Source organism: Sebastes fasciatus, chromosome 13, assembly GCF_043250625.1.
Source record: "Sebastes fasciatus isolate fSebFas1 chromosome 13, fSebFas1.pri, whole genome shotgun sequence".
In the NCBI taxonomy this organism is placed as follows: domain Eukaryota; kingdom Metazoa; phylum Chordata; class Actinopteri; order Perciformes; family Sebastidae; genus Sebastes; species Sebastes fasciatus.
Window position 1 is genome coordinate 22,865,092 of NC_133807.1, and position 21,901 is coordinate 22,886,992.

Genomic DNA, 21,901 nt, shown 5'->3' on the forward strand with positions numbered 1-21,901 from the left:
AGTAGGGCTGTCAATCGATTCAAATATTTAATCGTGATTAATCACATGATTGTCCATAGTTAATCGCGATTAATCTCAAATTAACTGCGCATTTTGTATTTGTTCAAAATGTACCTTAAAGGGAGATTTGTCAAGTATTTAATACTCTTATCAACTCTTATCTCATCTACTTGCTTTATGCAAATGTGTGTATATAATTATTATTGGAAATCAATTAACAACACAAAACAATGACAAATATTGTCCAGAAACCCTCACAGGTACTACATTCAGCATAACAAATATACTCAAATCGTAACATGGCGAACTGCAGCCCAACAGACAACAACAGCTGCCAGTGTGTCAGTGTGCTGACTTGACTATGACTTGCCCCAAACTGCATGTGATTATCATAAAGTAGGCTTGTCTGTGAAGGAGAGACTCGTGGGTACCCATAGAACCCATTTTCATTCACATATCTTGAGGTCAGAGATCAAGGGACCAGGTACCAATTGATTCCTTTGGTTTTCTAGTTTCATATGATACCAGTATTTTCACTCTAGCTTTAATACTGGACCCGCTACAACCTAAAAATCGCAAGTTGCGTTAACGCGTTAAAGAAATTAGTGTCGTTAAAATTAATTTGCGTTAACTTTGACAGCTCTATTTAATAGTCACATAATCTACATAATCTTCACATCAGCGTTGAGTGTTTCGACACTAGTGAACCTCATCATCAGTGTCAATGGGACATTGAACTCTGTGTCTGTATACTAATATCTTGTCTTTCCCGTCACTGCTCCAGACCAAACCGGTGGCGTTTGCTGTGCGGACAAATGTCGGTTACAACCCCGGCCCCAGTGATGACGTTCCTGTGCAGGGCATGGCCATATCCTTCGAAGCCAAAGACTTCTTGCACATTAAAGAGGTATGAACTCCCCAGTCCCCACTCCCCTTGGACATGCACACTTAAAAATAGAGCTCATTTTGGTGCTGAAAAGTTTATTTTTCTAGTAATTTCTGTAGTTTAGATGAGTACAAATGTTTACCAATTCAGCCTGAACTAAATGTAAATCATTTTGGGTAGCAAAACTGACTGAGGATCCTGGATGGTGTAGGAAAAAAAAGACCAACAGTTGGAAAGTTAAACAATTGGCAGTGATTGTGGGTGGGAAGCCAGTGAGGGATCATGTTTTATTGCAACTTACTGTCTCCTTCTGTCGAAACCCTACAGGCCGTGAGTGGGAGTTAGCACTAACGAGAGCTGCAGTGCAAGCAGAACTGAGTGATCCAAATTTGGTAGAATGAGAGAAAAAAGTAAATTGATAAAAGTAGCGCTCTAACTTTCTGAATATATATATATATTTATTTATTTTGGTCGCTTAGGGTACATAATAAAATATTTTTTTTAGCTTACAAACATCAGGCATAAAAAATATCTTGCAGAAATTTGTGCTTGGGTTCACAATGTGACAATGCTTTAGCAACAAGCTTTTGTACTATAAAAGATACAATTCTGTGCATTGTACAGTTTCTAAAAGTGTAAATATGGTATTATTTCAATTGGTTATGTTTGGATGAGGCTGTGTTTTGATCGACCCTGTCTCCTATAAAATTACGTTCCCATACAACTAAGCTGCTTTCTCAGTTACGATTCAAGGGAGAGGTATTTTCTCCCAGCTATCGTCACAGTTTTAAACAGTTTTAAACACGTGGTTAGCGTAAATTGAAACAAAACAAACGTAATTGAACGTTGACATTTCACAGAGAACACAAACAGCGGTCTCCTGAGAGAAAGTGTGATGTTAGTTTGACCCATCCACCCGGCCTTAGTGGACTTTCTCACCTGTTATACTTATTATTATACCACGCAAAGTTCATCAACGGTCGCTCAATATACTTTGTCACCTGCTCTGCGCGTCGCTCATTGTACTACGTCACTTGCTGCGGCCTTCCACTGACTATTTGTGATACATCGAAGACAAACGTAATCCTCGACAAAATATGTTTCCCTCTAAACGTAATTGACGAGGCATTTTAGCTGTATGGGAACATATTTTTTAGGACACAGGGCTGGTTTTGATTCAACACATGATGTTGTCTGTGATGTGTGTGAGCAGGAAAATGCTGGTTTATCATTGGTTGCCTGTCTGTATGCAGAAATACAACAATGACTGGTGGATCGGACGTCTGGTGAAGGAGGGCTGTGAGGTGGGCTTCATCCCCAGCCCGGTCAAACTGGAGAACACCCGCCTGCTGCAGGAGCAGAGGATGAGACAAAACCGACTCAGCTCCAGGTAACAATGAAAACCCCTCAGCAGCAGCTACAGTATCAGCATCACAAAGGACAACACTGCTCTTTAAAACAGGTCAGACCTGAGTCACACTTCACCCACCAGGAAATGTAAAACTGCAGTGAGTCATTGTATTCCTCTACAATGCTACTACAGTATAGATATAGTATAGTTAGGTTTATTTTTAAATCCAGGAATGTATCTGTTTATTTCAGGGCTGTCAGTCGATTAAAATATCATTTTATTTTCATTCATATATCTTGAGGTCAGAGGTCAACGGACCCTTTTGAAAATGACCATGCCAGTTTTTCCTCACCAAAATTTAGCGCAAATTTGGAGCGTTATTTAGCCTCCTTGCCGACGAGTTACTGTGACATGTGACATTCTAGTTTCATTTGATGCCAGTATCTTCATTCTAGGTTTAAAGTCGCGTTAATGCCTTAAAGAAATTAGTGCTGTTTAAACGTATTATAAAATATCAATGCAATAATAATCAGGGTGATCAGATTTGAATGTACAATTTGCAGTGCAAGCACTCTTAATGCTTTTTATTGTTTGTTTTATTTTCATTTATTTTCTTAATTACTTGCCGCTCACTCACGTTTTTCCTCAATGCTTCACATTTTAGTACCAGAGGGACACAACAGCACCTTGTTTACTGTAAACTATAATGAAAATTGCTTTCTTGTGGCATAAAATATGAAGTTAAATCAGTTTAACAACAACTGGTTTAATTTTTTTCAGTAGAAATCCGTAAAAAGATGCAGATGATGAGCACTATGTACTCAGTATTGTGAAGCTACCGTATCGTCTTTCTTTCACCACACAATCATTTGTGCCTGTTTTTCCCATTACAGTAAATCTGGAGGAAGCTCCAGTCTGGACGTTGCCACGGGAACCCGCAGGCCCACCCCACCTGGCACAGGTGAGTGTGTGCGGTCTCCCTATCAACTAGCAAAATAGTGCCTTTGTGTGGGCGTGTGTGTGCAATCCTGACAAAGCGAGAGCGAGCGTGATGAGACAGGCGTCTGATATTTAGATGAAGATTTTAATTGGCTAGTTAGTCAGGCATGATGATGAATCACGGCGCGTCTCAGTGGGTTGCTGTGTGAAGTGAGAGAGGTCTTAGGAGGTCTGTCATTAGCACACAGGACGGGACTGAAATAGAGCTGAGAATGGACCGCGCTCATTAAACTTGACAAGTATGTCTGGCTTGTGTGTGTGTGTGCATCGCCGACTCGCCAGGACAACACAAAGCTGCTGCTCGATATCCAGAGAGACAGCGGGAGAGATGGAAGTGCAAACATGGGGAAAATACTCTGGTGGACTTTAAGGGTTTTTGTTTATTAAATAGAGCCACTGAACTGAACTCAATACCTTTATAATAGAAACCACATCTGTCTAATACATCTGGTACACAAGTGGCCGATCTGACTTAAAGCAAAAGTTTGACGTTTTGGGAAATTCGCTTATTTGCCTCCTGGAGAGAGATTTAGATGATTGATACCACTCTCGTATCTGTCTTATACCCTTTTCCCCTTTTTTTAAACATGGGAAAACACGCTTAAAATAGACAATAGACTCCGTTCCCATTGCGACTATGCCGTGCCGTTGCACTGGCATTTCATTTTTTTTTCCTGCTGTGTCACGTTCGACTTCACGTTCGCGCCGGACGGCACCCGAAGCAGGGTTAGTAAACAGTGAAAATGTTACGGTGGTTTCTTCTGTTACTTATTCAGTCTCTCTTTCAAACTCTCAAACCAGAGTTGGTGATTGTTGGAACAGTGGAAAGACCAACAAAGACGGTTTTTAGTTTTATTTTGTGTCTGTCGAGTTTGAATGAAGTGTTTTCTACAATGATCAGCGAGGTAAAATGACTTGTTTGATTACAGTCTGGTGGCTTTGAGGAGAGCATATTAATTGTATGTTTTGTACGTTATTGAATTATAATAATGTCCACATCCCTTTTGATTTTATTCATTATATATTCACTTCAACGCACGTCACATAGCTGGAGCCGATAAATACCTGTGACTACTGCAGATTTTCCCACTGAAGGCAAAAAACAGATGTTCATAAGTGTTAGTGGGTTTTTTAGGGGCTTAAGTAGCTTAGCACGAACAGGTGGAAACACCTGGCTCTGTTCAAAGGTAACAAAATCCACCTTGTACGGATTAAGCAGATGAGATGTAATGTGTTAATTAATGAGCTTTAGGGGTGCCAGTAGGTGGATTTTGTTACCGTTTGGCAGAGCCAGGCTAGCTGTTTCCGCCTGTTTTCAGCCTTTGTGCTAAGCTAAACTAACCAGCTGTAGAGTCATATTTAACAGACAGGTATTAGGCTGCATTCACACCAGATCAGGCGTTGCGGCAATTCTCCGCAAGGTTGTGCAGCGGTGTGGGAGTGTCACTAATGACCCACTGACTGCACGACGATAAACGTCTTTTGTTCCCCCATAGCTGGGTTGTACAGCTCTGGATCGCCGGTCACATGATTGGTCACTGCAGCGTGACGTCGTGTTGCGTAGGGCTGACCCGAATGCTTTGATGCTTCGAAGTCTCGACCGTTGCCATGGTAATTTACCTCTAAATCAGTATTCAAATGATTTGTTTTTTATTATATAAGTATGTAATAATAACTTATAAATGCCAAAATAGCCCATGAAATAAGGAATAATCCCACAAAAATATTCATTATTCATATTCAACATGAATTATTATTAATTATTCCCAGACAGATATCGCTGATTGTTGTGTGTAGAGGTGAGTGTGTCTACAGTAGTGAGGCAGCGGCACGGAAACGGGGGAGATGGAGACAGACAGACGGAAGAACATGTCAGCCAGCCGCAATGCGACGTGACACGAAGCTTTGAATACCTTCGAATATTTCTCACCGAAGCTTCGTAGCCCAAAAAATTGGTATTCGGGACAGCCCTAACGCATCTCCAAAGGTTGATGACGTTCCAACTTTTTCCGCCGCATGCTGCTGCGTCTCTTTTTCGGCACCGCTGCAGCCCAAACGCACAACCCACATTCAAAGAGAACTGGAAAGACTGCTGTTTTCCCTGCACTTCTGGATCTGGTGTGAATGCGGCCTTATAAGAGTGGTATCAATCTTCTTATCTCTCAACTCCAGCCAGGCAAGAACACGACAAAAGTGTATTTCCCAAAATCCTGAATGATTCTTTTAAAACAAGACACCTGCCGGCCTTGTCTGCCCCCCACCTCCCTCCATACCAACAACACCTGCATCACCAACAATAAGCCCGACACACACTTAACTCCAACCCCCAGCCTCCCTCTCAGCTTGATTCCTTCTTTCCTATCTCCTACTTTCCTCTGCAGCCCCTCCTCTACACATCTACACTTAAAGTTTTGTTATCCACTCTCTGTTCGTGTTATTATACCCCACATCTGTGCCTTTCTTCATGATAATCTGGTGTGTTCTTTTTTAAACTCTTGTCAATGTTATTTCCAGTTAAAATCATACTATGCCACCTTTTTTTGATCTCAGTATATGCCATCTCTTGCAATTTCCTCCATGCCTCTTTTTCTGGATGCATCTCACATTCTTACTTCTATTTCCCCCTTTTGCTTTTCTTCTTCTATTATTTTCTCTCATCCTGTTTTACTTTGCCTTTTCTCCTCTTTCTCTTCCTTCTCTTCTTCCTTGTCTGTTCTTCTCTTGTCCCTCTCTCTGCAACGCCCGCCCTCCTCCCCCTCATCAGCTCACGTGGACATGTCCACCCCTGCCTTTGACGTTGACCCCCTCGACCTGGATGCTGAGGAGCCCCCTGAGTCCCAGGGTGACCCTCGCTCCCCCAAGGGCATGTCAGGCAGCGTAACATCCCCTCAGGCCAACGCCCACCGACTGCCCTTCTTTAAGAAGGTAACATTAGGGGCCCAGGATACCTCGCTTACCTCGCCACATTTGTCCCCTGCTCCTCCAAGATGTGGTCTAATCTCTCCTTTCACTAACTGCTCACTACTGAACTGTCTCTGCCGCTACTGTAGCTCCTGAATCTAACACCCTGAGGCTCTGGTCACGACGGTTCCGCTGACATATGATTGAATGTTTGTTTCTGTGCTCAGCTGGGAGAGGCCTTGAACTAACTGATACACTCTGAAATGGCTGCTGCTGCTGCATATGAATCCATTTTAAAGATGAAGCCTCAGTGGAGGCAGTCTGTTTGAACCTCTCCCCACTAATCCTAACCTGTCAATAACTAAATGTGCTCTTGTGTTTTGTGCTTTTTTTTCTCTTCTGGCTTGTGTGTGGAATGATACTATAGGTGGCCCAGCTAAACAGAAACAGAAGTCGGTGAGTGTCTAGACTAACCTCTAACATTTCAACCTCTTACCACTCATGCTCTGTCGTCTCACATGTAGGGATGTCACGAGAACCGATACTTCGGTATCAAGTCGATGCCAAAATTATGAAAATGTGATGGTGCTCGTTTTTCTACAGTGCTGCAGGTACCGGGGGTCAGGGCTCGAGACTAAAGGCCCTGACACACTAAGCCAACGTCGACAGTTCGGGGCCGTTGGTGAACGTTTGTCGGCCTACTTTTTTTTAAAGCTGTAGTCTTTGCGGTGTGTTCAAATGCAACTTGTCTGCCAAGACAAAGGTGACAGTCGGCCGTCATCGCCGCTAGTTCTTTGACGTCGGGTTGGTGTGTCTGGGCCGTAACGGCATCTCGTCGTCCTGGGGATGATAGAAATGTCCCTGATAATGGATTGTGTCTAAGGTAACCCACAAGTTTCGAAACTCTCTCAAGATGGTTATGGTCAGGCATTGACCTCTAATAGTTAAGGTTAGGACATGTCGTCTCACGAGAGTTTTAGCAAGTCTTTGCAAGTTTTTGCAATTTATGGGATACCCTCTAGGCACAACCCTCATAATGCTACATTGTGAACAACAAATCAGTGTTGAAATCGGCAGGATGAGAGCTAGTTAACGTTAGCTGTTAGCAGCCGATGGGCAGCACACTCCTGCTCGGCTAAATAACGGACCCAAACTGCTAACGTTAACTGAGGTTGCATTACATTACATTATGATGCGTTCAAGCTCAATTCAGTAAACATTTTTATTGGGTGAAAGTAAATTAAAACGTTATCATGACGTGTCCATATGTAATCTAATAAAATTTACTTTTTTGGCGAGAAATTTAAGGCGGATCATCAAGGATTAATTATTAATTCGCAAAAACCAAAATGCAAACGGAAATAAAGGAGTGGATGTTGAATTGCATGGTATTTATTGTTTTGTTTTTTACCGTGGCGTCAAATTGAGTATTTAGAATCATGGATTTTCACTAGTATTGGTATCGACTTTCTGGTATCGTGACATCCCTACTCACATGTTCCTTTTTGTGGTGGTAAGAAATCAGCCCACTGAATATTTTTCTAGCACCCGTTTCATGCTTCCAAGGACACATTATATTAAGAATATTATTCACACAGGATGATTTGTAAATCACGGTGACGCCTCTGTCATTTCCCCAGAGCTCATATCACAGCTGCCAGTGTGCAGATGCAGGTGCAGATCCATCCCAGACCCTGTTAGTCAGCGTGTAACAGTAATACATCCTGACACACTTTAATTTCCTTTCATGACGGCTAATTTGAGTGGCAGTGGCCCACAATCAGCTGTTTTTATGCTTTTCAGCACAATTTAAATCACACGTTCAAGCTGCATGATGAATCACAACATCTCAACATTAGCATTTTGTAACAATGTGGTTGTATCGAGGGACAACAGACTGTATAATGTTGATATGGTCAAAACTTCAACTGAGAAAATGTTTACAATGTTATCTAGATACTGATATCTCAACAATATTTATTCAAAATCACATGTAAGTTATGTTTTTTAATGTTTACCTGGAAGAAAATCCTATAATTTTCAAAAGGGGAAAAACATTTTCATGCATTGGTCAATTTTGAGATTTGGGGTTATTTTTCTTCCCTATAACACGTCTTCTTTCAGACTAGTGGAAAGAAAACATTTACACGATTAATCGCATGATTGTCCATGATTAATCGCAAATTAATAACACATTTTCATCTGTTCAAAATGTACCTTAAAGGGAGATTCATCAACATGGGAGTGGGCAAATATGCTGCTTTATGCAAATGTCTGTATATATTTACTACTGGGAATCAATTAACAACACAAAACAATTACAAATATTGTCCAAAAATCCTCACAGGTACTGCATTTAGTATAAAAAAATATGCTCAAATCATAACATGGCAAACTGCAGCCCAACAGGCAACAACAGCTGTCAGTGTGTCAGTGTGCTGACTTGACTATGACTTGCCCCAAACTGCATGTGATTATCATAAAGTGGGCATGTCTGTAAAGGGGAGACTCGTGGGTACCCATAGAACCCATTTCATTCACATATCTCGAGGTCAGAGGTCAAGGCAAGGGATCCCTTTGAAAATGGCCATGCCAGTTTTTCCTCGCCAACATTTTGCGCAAGTTTTGAGCGTTATTCAGCCTCCTTCATGACAAGCTAGTTTTTAGCCTTAAAACTGTTAAATCTATTTTAGGAAATACAATATCTGCCAGTTGCTGTAAACATGGCATAGTTGTAGTATTTTAGAAGAATCTGTACAGAGGGACAGTAAACTGTACTCATCCAGAAACCAACACACAATATCATGAAGTCATATATCGTTGTAAAGCTTCGACTATAATCTGTCCATCGGTCACATTGTCATGACAATGAGGTCGAGAATTTGACCTTTGACCTCTAATGCTGTAATCGGGCAAATTCTGAATGCCACTGCAAATGCCCTTATAACTAACTTCATATTGATCTGATGTGCCCATGGATAGTTCCAGCATAAAGAGTACAAAAAGAGCTTTAAATTGATATATTACATGAATAACAACAATAACAACATTTCTTATGAGAATAAACGTAACTTTGTGCAGTTTGTATTTGATAGAATCTTCAGAACCTTGCATTGGATTCTGTTATTGTTATTGTTACAGTTTGTAAATGGCTTTCTTAGCAGCAGAAACACAAAATAATACAAAAACTCTAAAAACGTTCCTAAGAAATGTATTCTCTACCAGGTTTATCAATTATTTTATGTGTTCCCACTCTTACCCTGTTGTCAATATAAACATGTTACAACTGATGAGGCCCCGATTCAGTAGCAGTGGGTTATAATCCAGGTGATATGTGAAAATGATGTTCACTTTTTCACAACCACATGGAACTTGGTACACTTGAACAGTTTATCTAGCCTCTTGATCCAAAGCCAGTCTGGTGGCTTTCTCTGCAGCTTCCGTAAAGAATCTGACGGCCTTCCTCTATGGCCTCCCCGGTGATGCCCAATGCCCAGTGCCCAAATACTTTGCAGAGTGAATGCCCTGAAAATCCTTGGCGGCCCACCTCTACAGGCTCACAGCGAGTTCGTCAGCCTTGCCTTCTACACTCTTCCACAAGTTCCTGGTACTTGGTCTCGCTTCCTCTCATTGGCCTCATCAATACGCTCTTCCCAAGGCACTGTGAGTTCCAGCATGATCAGTTGCTTGGTAGACTCTGAAATGATGATCATGTCTTGTTGAAGCCGTGTTGATGTTATCCAGGCTGGGAACTTCAGCTGCTTGCCCAAGTCCACTTCCAGTTGCCAGTCAGTGGCAGTGGTGAGGAGACCAGACTTTGCTCTTGGTTGTAGGTGGGGCTTTTCTCTGGCTCTGAGGAACGTGATGGTCTTTGGCTGGTGTTGATGGCTGTGGGTACACTCTCATTGACTGTGTTAAGCACTTGGTCATGGCGGCAGCGATAGCGTTAAGGTTTGTTGGACTTGGTAGAACATCGTCAACAGCCTGGATTATGAACCTGATTTGGTGGAAGTCTGCTTGCCAGATATTTGACCAGGTGATCTTTCGTTGCAGTGCACTTTCCCATCTAGTCCATGCTCCTTGCAGTCCCATCCATACCATCCTGCTGACTCTTTGTCCTGGACATTGTTGACCCTGGTCACCGGGAAGAAGCCTATGTCTGCACACCCCATTGCTACAGACCCCACCTTTGCCTCAGCCACCTCCAGTTCTTTGTCGACGCTCCTGCCTGTTCAGACTTGGATGCCGGCATATGCCACTTTTGGATCCCAGGACTCTCCGTACTAGAGAGCTTCCCCTGTCGGTGACACCATGAACTCTTCAGCGAGGCCACTGTTCGGGAGCTGCAGGATGTTACTGGTGTCATACAAGGCAGCACTGCTCATACTGCAGGGTAGGCCTAGCCATCTTCGCAAGAAGCTGCTGATCTTCCTCTCCAGGGACTTGACTGTCGTTATGGGCACTGCATACACCAGCAGAAGCCACAAGATCTGGGGTCGTATGGAGTGCTGGTGTATCCAGGCCTCAAACCTCCCTGGCAGGCCTGTTTCGTCCACCTTTGGGAGCCAGGCCTTGAGCTCTTTACTAGCGCCCTTTATGGTGGCCGTAAAATTGAGAAGACATGAGGTAGTACCATATAGGCTGCCCTATATGCTAGAAATATTCCTGCGTACTGGTGCCCCACTGCATGCAGCTGATGCCCCGATACCACTTATTTTCGAGTACAAGTATAAGTACTTACATCTGGGTACTCGCCAATACTGAGTACCGATACGAGTACTTCTCTGTGCCAAAAGACCCTCGTTAACAGCCAGCTGGAGGGTGTGAGTGACACACGGCAGGCTGGGGAGTCCTGCATCACTCATGGACAGAACTTTCTGGAATGCCCCAGGTCGGTAGCATATCATCAAGCACACCTGCTATGGCTTGGCCAGTGTGCAAACCCCCGAAACTACTTTGCTTGTAGAACGACTCTCTGCAGAGTAAAATCCTCATCAATCCACTGTGCAGTTAAACTGATGAGAGACATTGGGCTGACACTGCTAGTCCAAATATCAGTGGTGATACTGAAGGCCGAAATGTCCTGTAACAGACAGTTGATGTGCTTTTTCACAAAGTCAAGCAGCTCTGGTAATGCGGTTTCTGTGATGCGGCGACGGCTGGAAATCTCAAACATTGGCTGGTCATCAAGAGCAATGGACGGGGTAAGAGCTTCTGTTCTTTTTACCGCCCGTGGGTTTTCTTCGGACATTTTCGCTCGCTTCTCCAGCGTCTGCTGCAAAGTTGGTTGTTGCTGTTTCCAACTGCTAGCATTAGCAAACTCCTTGAACGCTGCGTTGTGTTGGTTCTTCAGATGTTTTATCAAATTGCTTGTGCTAAATGTGCTTCTTTTCACTCCTCCTCTTGACAATTTAGCAGAGCATAGTTTGCAGATTACTTTGCTTTTTTCTTCAACAGCACATGGGTTTCTAAAATACATTTTTTTAAGTAAAGGGCAGGGACTCTTTGTCCAAGACTGGAGTGTGACAGCCCCCAATAAGAGCATTCATGGACGACCTGACTGTCACTACAACATCTATCCTGGTCAGCAGGTGGATACTCCAAGGCCTAGAGAAGCTCATACATATTTGTGTTTGACAAATTCTTTTTAAGCTAAGTTGTTAAGGTCATATTGAATATTGTTAAACTCTTCACAGTCACTGTATTGTCAGGGTTAAAGGATTAAGCTTTTACATGCAACAGACATGATATAATAAAGTCTAGCCTAGGTTCTCAGATACTGTGATTTGCTTCATACAAAATCACTGAATTCACCATTAACTATTCACCTGAACAGTTTATGATATTGTGTATGTTATCCATGTGCACATCAGATCAATATGAAGTTAGTTATAAGGGCATTTGCAGTGGCTTTCAGAATTTGCCTGATTACAGCATTAGAGGTCAAAGGTCAAATTCTCTTGACCTCAGTGTCATGACAATGTGACCGATGGACAGATTATAGTCTAAGCTTTACAATGATATATGACTTCATGATTATTGTGTGTTGGTTTCCCTCTTTTATACTGGATCTATGTGTAATTGTGCTCATGTTATTCAAAACCAATGAGCCCTTTTGTAATGTTCAGCGCTCCAGCTCTGCCCCTTTAGAGACAAGAGCCATTTGGAAACTTTTACAACATGTATTTTTAGCGTCTGTGAATACAAATGAGGTGAAATGAGCTTCCACTGTTGTACTTTATGTAATATAATGTAGTGGAGCGGTGCACTCCAGCACTATCTGCTGCCTGAAGAGCTGCACAGCGCACACACCGAGAGGAGGGGGCGTGCTCTGAATACAGATCTGAAAAAAGAAATACATCCAATTTCAGTGTTCACAAAGTATATAGGACGTGTGACCGTTTTCACCCCGCTCTCATTGAAAAACAGACTGTTTCTAAAGAGGACAAATGCTTATGGAGTCCTTATAGATGAATCATTCTTTTCATGATTCATAATGTACAAATAAGCCTCAAGTTCATGCGCTGCTGTGTGGATCGTGTTTGTGTGGGTGTTGTATATAAGTCTGTGTGACGGTTATAGGCTTCTCCTCTTTTAGTGTAAATGGCTTAAGGAAAGCCACAGACTACAGTATGTACAGGGCTCTTTATGTACAGTTTATTTATATAGCACATTCAGTAACAAGGCAAGTCAAAGCGCTTTACCTAAAACATCAAGAGCATCCAGACAAAGTGCAAAAGAAACACATTATAAAAGGACTTTTAAATACAATTAAAAACAGTCATTAAAAAGCCAAGAGAACAGAAGATAAAAACAAGCTAAATAGAATAAAACAGATATAAAATACAAGAATAAAAGTTACAGTGCAGTGTAAGAAATTATTTAAAGGGAGAATCAGAAATTGCTTGTTAACAGCGACATAGATGCGTACAAGCATCGGTTAAAACAGTGAGGCGACACACACGAGACTGAACGTGATTGACAGGCATCATGTTGATTAACATCAGCAGCTAAAACCACAACATCACTATATATTTCACATGCTTGGCAGTAATGTAAGCTTAACAAACGAAGGTCTCTCTCATGACTTAATGTTGATCTTAGTGTTAACTTTTCCTGCTTCAGCCCCCCGACCGTGGAAAGAAAGCACAGGGGAGACACCGTAGTTTTGCTCTGCTGGGTCGGAGTCAATATCATTTCTCGCTCCGGAGTTAACCCCCGTCACTCCACTCAGCCGCCGGGAAAACAGACATCTGTTGGTCTTGAGGAGCTGCAGCATTTCTTTCTGCACAAACTGCAACTTCCACTGTACAATTACTTGATATTCTCAAAGTTTTTTTGACTCTCTTCTGCTCCGCTGCTCGCTCGTGTTCTCACACACTCGCCGCCGCTCTCTATCTCTCGCTCATTTCCCATTCGCACACAGTCTTCGCACTGGCTCTGCTATTCTACCACAACACTAGTTTTCGCCCGACGTTGGTCACTTTCCTGTTTTGCAAGACGGGCGTCACTAGATATAACTTTGTTTTTTGTGCTTCCGTTTGTGTTGGCTTCGAGTTGTGGTGGAGGCTGGTCGTTTGTTGGCTAGCGGTTTGGTTAGCGGACTCCATTTCATACAGAATGTAAGCTACGGCTAAGGCGATCACAAGCACGCATGACGTCACATCCGTTGGCTTTTCCTGGAAAAACGGACCTGGGTTCTTCACATTAAAAGCAGTCTACAGGTTGATAGAGGAAACCCAGAAAATCGCAGAAGGTTTCATTTTTTAGGTTAGGTTATAACCTGTTCACACATTGGCAATAAAAAACTATTTATATGTGTAAAAAGTTACATACAGTCCCTTTAATAAAAAGCAGCGACAAACAAAAACGTCTTCAGCTTTGATTTAGAAGAAGTGAGAGTTGCAGCTGACTCTCACAGAAATGTATCTGTGTTTATTTTGATCATTGAAAATACCTGAAAAAAGGGCAAAGAAAATGAATAATGGGAGCATGGAGGCAAACGCTCTGAATTGTGTTTCCATCTCTAGTATATATAGATTAGATAAAGCTGTGACAGAGATTTGACAACTTTGTATTTATTGTACATTTCCAGCATTAATGAAACAATTGGACTTTCTTAAAAAAACAAAAAAGTTGAAGCACAAAAGTTAAAAGAAAAAGTGCATTTCTAACATAAAAAATCACGATTCAGCACTGGCATTAATCATTTATGCTGATGCACAACAAAGAGAGAAAAGTGTGAAGTATGTGTTAGAGCAGCAGCTGACGCCCTGGCGTCTGGTTTAATTATGGACTCTTTAATTATGTGAGACTGCACACTAAGAAATGGAAGCGAGTGCTTTCAGTGAGAAATTGATCCCTGCCTCCGAACATGCATAGAGCGGCGGTCAATAAAGCGAATGGACTCCAGCGTCTGAAACTCGCCATCCATCAATCTGACCGCTCACAGAGGGGAAGAGAGGGCTTTTGTGTTGAGTTAATGTTGATTTATGCGTGACTGTACGTCTGTGTGAGAACTGTTCTGAGAGTAAGTTCAATGTTGGTGCTGTCTCTTCCCGGCTCAGATGGAGCACATCCCCCCCTATGACGTGGTTCCCTCCATGAGACCCATCATCCTAGTCGGGCCGTCACTTAAAGGATACGAGGTAACGAGAACAATGTGCAACTTGTTTTACGTCTAATTGCACTTCCATATTTTGTCGTCTTACGCCGGCTGTTTCGTCTTCAGGTGACAGACATGATGCAGAAAGCGCTCTTTGACTTTCTGAAACACAAGTTTGAGGGCAGGTAAGAATGAGATCACCTGCTATCCACAGCCGTCATGTACTGTAGGCTCCACTTTAACTGATTTATGCTCACTAACCCTGGTGCACTGGATATCTGTTTCAGGATATCCATCACACGGGTGACAGCGGACATCTCCCTGGCCAAACGTTCAGTCCTCAACAACCCCAGCAAGCACACCATCATCGAGCGCTCCAGTACCCGCTCCAGCCTGGGTAAGACAACGTACAGATCTACACAAACCACAAAGACATTCACTCCACAGTTAAGACAATAATTAGACTCTTAGTTTGCTATTTGACAGATGATAAAGTACAGTATAAAAACATTTCTTTTCATCATGTCATGTTGCTAAACATCCATTTAAATACGTTTCACTATCTGTGTTTCATATCGTTAGTGCTTTGAGTGTTTCTTTTGTATTAGATAGATAGACAGATAGATAGACAGACAGATAGATAGATAGATAGATAGATAGATAGATAGATAGATAAAGTATTAATTTTTTTAATTTTTTTGGTCATTTTTAAAAACGGAGGAGGATGTAGTGCATTTGTTGGGGACTGCCAGTCTGTTCTCATTCCCAGGGTGTCAAATACCGCCGTCTTTGTCACCGCCGTCAGCGTTAGATACGCCACACAAGGCACCTTTAGCATCTGCATGACCACCAGGCGTTCCATTAACTACAATGTAAACCCGTCCATGTCAATATGAAACGCTCATGGGAAAATGCGCCAGGAGTGTGATGACTTAGTTTAAAGAGCAAAAGACACACACAGGGTGGGAGGGGAGGTGGATGGGTCCAACAAACACACGACTTTCATCCAGGAGACCGCTGTTCATGTCCCGTGCGTTACGTTACAATCAGCTGTTCGTTCATGTCCTGTGTTCACAACATTCAGAGTCATTAGCGCTGTACAAACGTCGTAGTTTTAAGCCCAACCATCTTGTTTATTTCCTAAACGCTATGGTGGTTTTATTGCCTGAACCTAAGCAAGTGTTTTTGTTTACTTCACAACATTAAGCACGCGTTTACTGCGACCGAAAAGAGTGACGCGCAGTATGTGACGAGTTGGGATGATAACGCGTTTGGGACGGCAGGATGTTGTATGGCGGATTGACTCAAAACAAACTACGGTGTCTGCCTGTCACTCTGTGATGGCGCTGTGCGGCTCATTGATGTGTTTTTAATAGATTTTGGACAACAATGGAGCTCAAGGAATAAGATTTTATCAGTCTTTGGCTACAAAGATAACTGTTTTTAGTAGGATACATTAATTTTATGGGATTTGTAGACAATACAGAACAAATATAGACTATCATCAGATCTATTAGAAGCAGCTTGGTTTGCATCTTAAAATTAAAGACATTTACAATTCCACACACATACAAAACATATATACACATTAAAAAAACGTGCAGGTGAGCAGTAAAGTGGCGTTTTCGTGATGCTGCAGGAGTTGAGACAATGAAAACGATTAATCACATTTTTTAATTAAATTAATCGCCAACTATTTTGATAATCGATTAAGTATTTTTTTTAAAGGAGAAAAAGTCAAAATTCTCTGATTCCAGCTTCTTAAATGTGAATATTTTCTGGTTTCTTTACTCCTCTATGACAGTAAACTGAATATCTTTGAGTTGTGGACAAAACAAGATATTTGAGGACGTCATCTTGAGCTTTTGGAAACACTGATCGTCCATTTTCTGACATTTTATAGACCAAACAACTAATCGATTAATCAAGAAAATAATCGACAGATTACAGTAATTGACAATGAAAATAACTGTTAGTTGTAACCCTAAAAAATATAGAAAAGCACAAGGTTATTTTGTACTTTGGACTGTCTCAGCTCAACTTGTGATAACATATGATTTAGCTTTACAAATTGAATGTAATGAATCTGAGGGACTGTCTGGATTTTTGGACACAGAATTGCAAAATATAATTTGACATACTGTAGATCCATGTTGGAGACCATGTGGGTACCATCATCCAAAGAAAGTGTTTTCCCTTTTATACCTGCTCTGACTGTCTGAGTCTGATCTGGCCTCCTCTCTCCTTCTTCATCCTGTCTTTTCTGCCCTTCACCCACCCACCCACCCAACCTTCCTTCTCTCACACCTCCCATCCTCTTCTTCCACTCTGTATTGATTCAGACGTACTGGGTATGTATGCTCTCCTCGGCAACAAAACAATGAAGCCTCTCTCCTTCCTCACCCTCCCCTTTTCTTCTCACTATATCCATCATCTGCTCATACATCGTTTGTCTGCCCGTCTGCTTGCCTGTCAGTTTCTCTGTTCCTCATACTTCTTTGTGACAGCCTGTAGTCTCGAACAAAAAGACAAGAATTACAAAGCGGGAAGAGATCTGTGAGAGGGCGGCTGGTGCCTGCTCCAAACTATGAGCAGAGATGGAAGCTTTCCATACTGCTCTCACCCTTTTGTGACCTACGTATAATGCTATCCATATACTGTATGTGTGCAATCATGCCCGAGGATAGCCTCTATAGAAGCTCGCCTCATGCACTCCGTCCAGTCACGGCAGGGGAGCAAGTTTCTCTCTGCAGTCAAACCTAAATTTGCAAAAGTCTTTGTTGAGATTAATGGAAACCTCGCCAGCTATTTCTTCATATGAGTTAAAGTTCACGTTTGTTATCGTTCTGCGGAGGTCCTGATTTTGCTTCCAGCTTTAATTCTTTATCCTCCAGCCCTCTGGAGGCTGCTGAAATGTGTGCAGGCCCTGTCACTCTGCAGATTGCCTTGCCCCCGTTATCTCTCTCTGCCGCCGGGTTGGCAACGTGCACACCTCGGAGGCGCTGAGGTTTGACCAGACAGGCGAGGAACAGTCTGGTTCTCGGTTTTAATCTCTCTCCTTACACGTCAACAGGCTGATAAAAAAAAGGAAAAGGGAGAGGGGGTGCATTTCGACTGTGCTCGAAATGCTAAATAACAAGCTCTTATAGGCTGCTGTTGAGGAACAATGAAAACAAAACACCCAAGCAGTCAACAGATTTGAGTGGTTCACCTGACAGAGTAATTACTGCTGTGCCCATTAGCGCTAACAACAACTAATGTTCCACTTAATTTGTTTTAAGAGGGTGTTTTTTTTTTTTATTTACATGGTGAGAAATTGTGCTATTATTATTAGTGATTACAAGTGCCATCTCATTCTTAAGTGCCTCCTTCCTTTTGAAATATAAAAGATCACATGAGGAAATTGTAAATGTTGGGAGGTGGCGACAGAATGAGGATGCTGCACCGCTCCATTTAGCTGTGCATAAATGGAACTTTAACTGTGATCCGATCTAATTCATACGCTTGGAGTTGTTTTTTTCTAAAAACCTTAATCATGCATGATTAAGTACAAACATGTCGGTTGTGTACTTATGGCTGATTTACGGTGCTGCATCTCCTCAAAGAAAGAGATACTTTACACAAGCGTTGTATTCACGTGTCTTATCTGTGTCCTGGTGCCTTCAGCGGAGGTGCAGAGTGAGATTGAGCGCATCTTTGAGCTGGCCCGCACCCTCCAGCTGGTCGCTCTGGATGCAGACACCATCAACCACCCCTCTCAGCTGGCCAAGACCTCCCTGGCTCCCATCATTGTCTATATCAAAATAGCCTCACCTAAGGTATGGCAACAGATGACATGAGAGTTATAATCTTTAATATTTTTGATACTATTTATTGTTGGTATCTACTTAGCAATAGCCTTTCAATGTACGTGTATTCTGTATTGTCATGCCCTGGATTCAAATTGTATACCTACCCTTACCTACAACACTGTTTCAGTAGACATTGTTGTATTGCTGTGTCCCTGCAGGTCCTCCAGAGGCTCATCAAATCTCGGGGGAAGTCCCAGGCTAAACACCTAAATGTGCAGGTGGTGGCAGCGGACAAGTTGGCCCAGTGTCCACCTGTGAGTTCTGCTTTCATTAAAATATTTAATCACGATTAATCGCATGATTGTCCATAGTTTATCGCTAATCGCTCGTTTAACTGTTCAAAATGTACCTTAAAGCGAGATTTGTCAAGTATTTAATACTCTTATCAACATGGGAGTGGGCAAATATGCTGTTTTATGCAAATGTATGTATATATTTATTATTGGAAACCCTCACAGGTACTGCATTTAGCATAAAAATATGCTCAAATCATAACATGGCAAACTGCAGCCCAACAGGCAACAACAGCTGTCAGTGTGTCAGTGTGCTGACTTGACTATGACTTGCCCCAAACTGCATGTGATTATCATAAAGTGGGCATGTCTGTAAAGGGGAGACTCGTGGGTACCCATAGAACCCATTTCATTCACATATCTTGAGGTCAGAGGTCAAGGGACCCCTTTGAAAATGGCCATGCCAAAATTTAGAGTAAGTTTGGAGTGTTATTTAACCTCCTTCATGACTTCACAACACTAAGCTATTATGACAATCCTTTGGTACCAATGGATTCCTTAGGTTTTCTAGTTTCATGTGATACCAGTATCTTCACTCTAGCTTTAAAAGTGAGCCCGCTGCAACCTTAAAAATCGCATGCTGCGTAAATACGTTAAAGAAATTAGTCGCAATAAAACAAATTTGCATTAACGCATTATTATTGCGTCAACTTTGACAGCCCTAAAAAGAACTAACTCTTCATAGAACTTCTGAAAAAAAAAAATTAAAGGGTACGTGTTATGCTCATTTTCAGGTTCATACTTGTATATTTAGTTTCTACTAGAACATGTTTACGTGCTTTAATGTTCAGAAAACGCTTTACTTTTCTCATACCGAACCAAACTCTTTAGCCAAAAGTTTGCCAAACTAGCCGCTAGGCAGGTATTATGCAAATGTATTAATTGGTGACATCACCACGTCACAGAAGATAAGGTGGGACTCCAATCAAGGCGTTTCAGGCAGTTCAGGAGCAGTGTTTCTTTGGGGGGGAGTAACTCTCTTTGGCATGGACTTTGGGTTTTGTAACTTTGCAGACCTTTTACGTTCACAAAAGCGATATAACACACTAAAGGAAAGGGGAAAAGCACAAAAGGATAGTAGGTCCTGAAACAGAATGCAGGAAGTCTTGCTGGATAAATCGTCCTCAAGTGGTGCAAGACAACCATAGAAAAAAACACTAAGGCACTCCGTCTTCAGGTGGAAAAAAATATAGTGATTGTATTTTCTGAGCATAGGCAATAAAACTGACTCCAGGTCTTCATCATGGTCTGACAAACAACTAATCAGTCAGGGTTATATACCAGCCGTGGGTGGCATTCATAAGGCTTTGCATATAACCAATAGAGGGTGTTAAAGCGTTATCAAGGGCCACATGCATGCATATAGTATATCAAAGAGGTATTAAGTATACAAAAAAAGCATAATATCAATACATAATTTACATAAGGTGGAAAAAATCCTGAAAATACTCAACAAATACTAATAAGTAATGTACCTTACCTAATGTATAATAGGTCCTCTTTAATGTTGGTTCTGTAAAATCAACTAACAGTATTGTTCTTTATGTTCAGGAACTGTTCGACATCATCCTGGACGAGAACCAGCTGGAAGACGCCTGCGAACACCTTGCCGACTACCTGGAGGCGTACTGGAAAGCGACGCATCCCCCGAGCAGCAACCCCCCCAACCCTCTGCTCAACCGTACCATGGCTACGGCAGCCCTGGCCGCCTCCCCCGAGCCCGTCTCCAACCTGCAGGTACAGGTGCTCACCTCCCTGCGCAGGAATATATATCTGTGGCCTGACATGGACGGTGTTGTAGCCAACGATGGGAAAGTGGAAGAACATGCTCTCTGAAGAGAAGGGCTGGTGGGGGCACTCCGGCAACTCAACCTCAACCCAGCAGCCTGCTAAAGGAAAAGTGCATTGAAACCCTGTTTATGCTGTATATAGAAACATATTCACACCAACACATAAATGAGCCAAATTGACACACAAGCTTTTCAGAACACCCACAAGAAAGATTACGTAGTCTGTATGTTAGCGTTTACTTCCCTGCGCTGTTTAAACTGTGAGAGCATCTCGACTCAAACCACACTGGACTAAAGGAGTAACCCATAAGGCACCTCTGCCGCTGGGGGCCCCCTCCCTTTCGCTGTAATCAGGAGTAAAATGATATCTGCCGCCCCCTCCGACCATGCCCTCTTTAGCTCTGTGGCCTCCTTTCTCCGACCCTTTTTCTTCACTGGGAGGCTGAATCCAACTCGCCGTCCTCCTCCGTGTTGCCATGGTACCGCCCCTGAAAACAGCAAGTCATGTCCGCCTCTTCAGACAGAAATGCTTAGTTTGGTGGAGGCTGTTGCTAACACTTTTTTTTGAATAATTTTAACAGCAAAGTACTAATCAGCTCGTGAGTTACTGCTGGCTGCACATTACTTATAATGAGTTGCACACTGCCAAAGATATTTATGGTTTCTGAGCGAAAGTATTGCACACAATGGCTGTTTTATATCTCCTTCTAACATTATTATTGAGGCTGTATTTATAGAAGTGACAACACAAATAATCCAGCTGCACTTCAGATCTTTTGTTTTCTTAATTTACGTGAAATTATTTCAGAGTTCTGTGCTGCAGAGTTCAGTTAATTACGTAATCATCTGATAGTTGGGTTGATATTTCTTTCTGCCATGAGGTCAATCTACCAGAAGGTGGCACTGCTGTAATGTTAAATACTCAGTCTGCTTGTTGAATAGCTGCTTGTGTGTGTTTGTGTTTGCAGGTAGGTATCATGGTTTTAATTTAGTAGAACTAATCAGTTTGACTAATTACTGTATTTGTTTTGTGTTGAGTGTAAGTCTGTGTGTGTGTGTGTTATAAATAGATTGATGTCATTCATGAACACTAATGCATTTAAAACCACAGGTCAGTCTATGATATTGTGGTTGTGTGTTGTCTGTCCTGCCTCATGCTAATCCCGCTGACTAACCACTCACACTCTGCTTTGCTGTCTGTGTCTCTGCATGGTTGCTGCTGTGT

General features: G+C 42.2%; 1 protein-coding gene across 6 annotated transcripts in view; it reads left to right on the forward strand.

Moving 5' to 3' along the window:
* The window catches only part of cacnb1 (calcium channel, voltage-dependent, beta 1 subunit), a 47,527-nt gene that overhangs the window by 23,549 nt on the left and 2,077 nt on the right, over window positions 1-21,901 (forward strand). For 3 of the 6 annotated variants that reach the window (XM_074656260.1, XM_074656264.1, XM_074656263.1), the window contains 10 exons: window positions 785-907; window positions 2,140-2,276; window positions 3,131-3,198; window positions 6,001-6,161; window positions 14,705-14,785; window positions 14,869-14,927; window positions 15,030-15,139; window positions 18,409-18,560; window positions 18,752-18,847; window positions 20,438-20,623. In XM_074656260.1, coding sequence (XP_074512361.1) covers window positions 785-907; window positions 2,140-2,276; window positions 3,131-3,198; window positions 6,001-6,161; window positions 14,705-14,785; window positions 14,869-14,927; window positions 15,030-15,139; window positions 18,409-18,560; window positions 18,752-18,847; window positions 20,438-20,623 — 1,173 coding nt within the window. Of the gene's footprint in view, window positions 1-784; window positions 908-2,139; window positions 2,277-3,130; window positions 3,199-6,000; window positions 6,162-6,564; window positions 6,594-11,254; window positions 11,342-14,704; window positions 14,786-14,868; window positions 14,928-15,029; window positions 15,140-18,408; window positions 18,561-18,751; window positions 18,848-20,437; window positions 21,891-21,901 lie in introns of those variants that run through there. The other 3 variants (XM_074656261.1, XM_074656262.1, XM_074656265.1) reach the window with 3 other exon arrangements.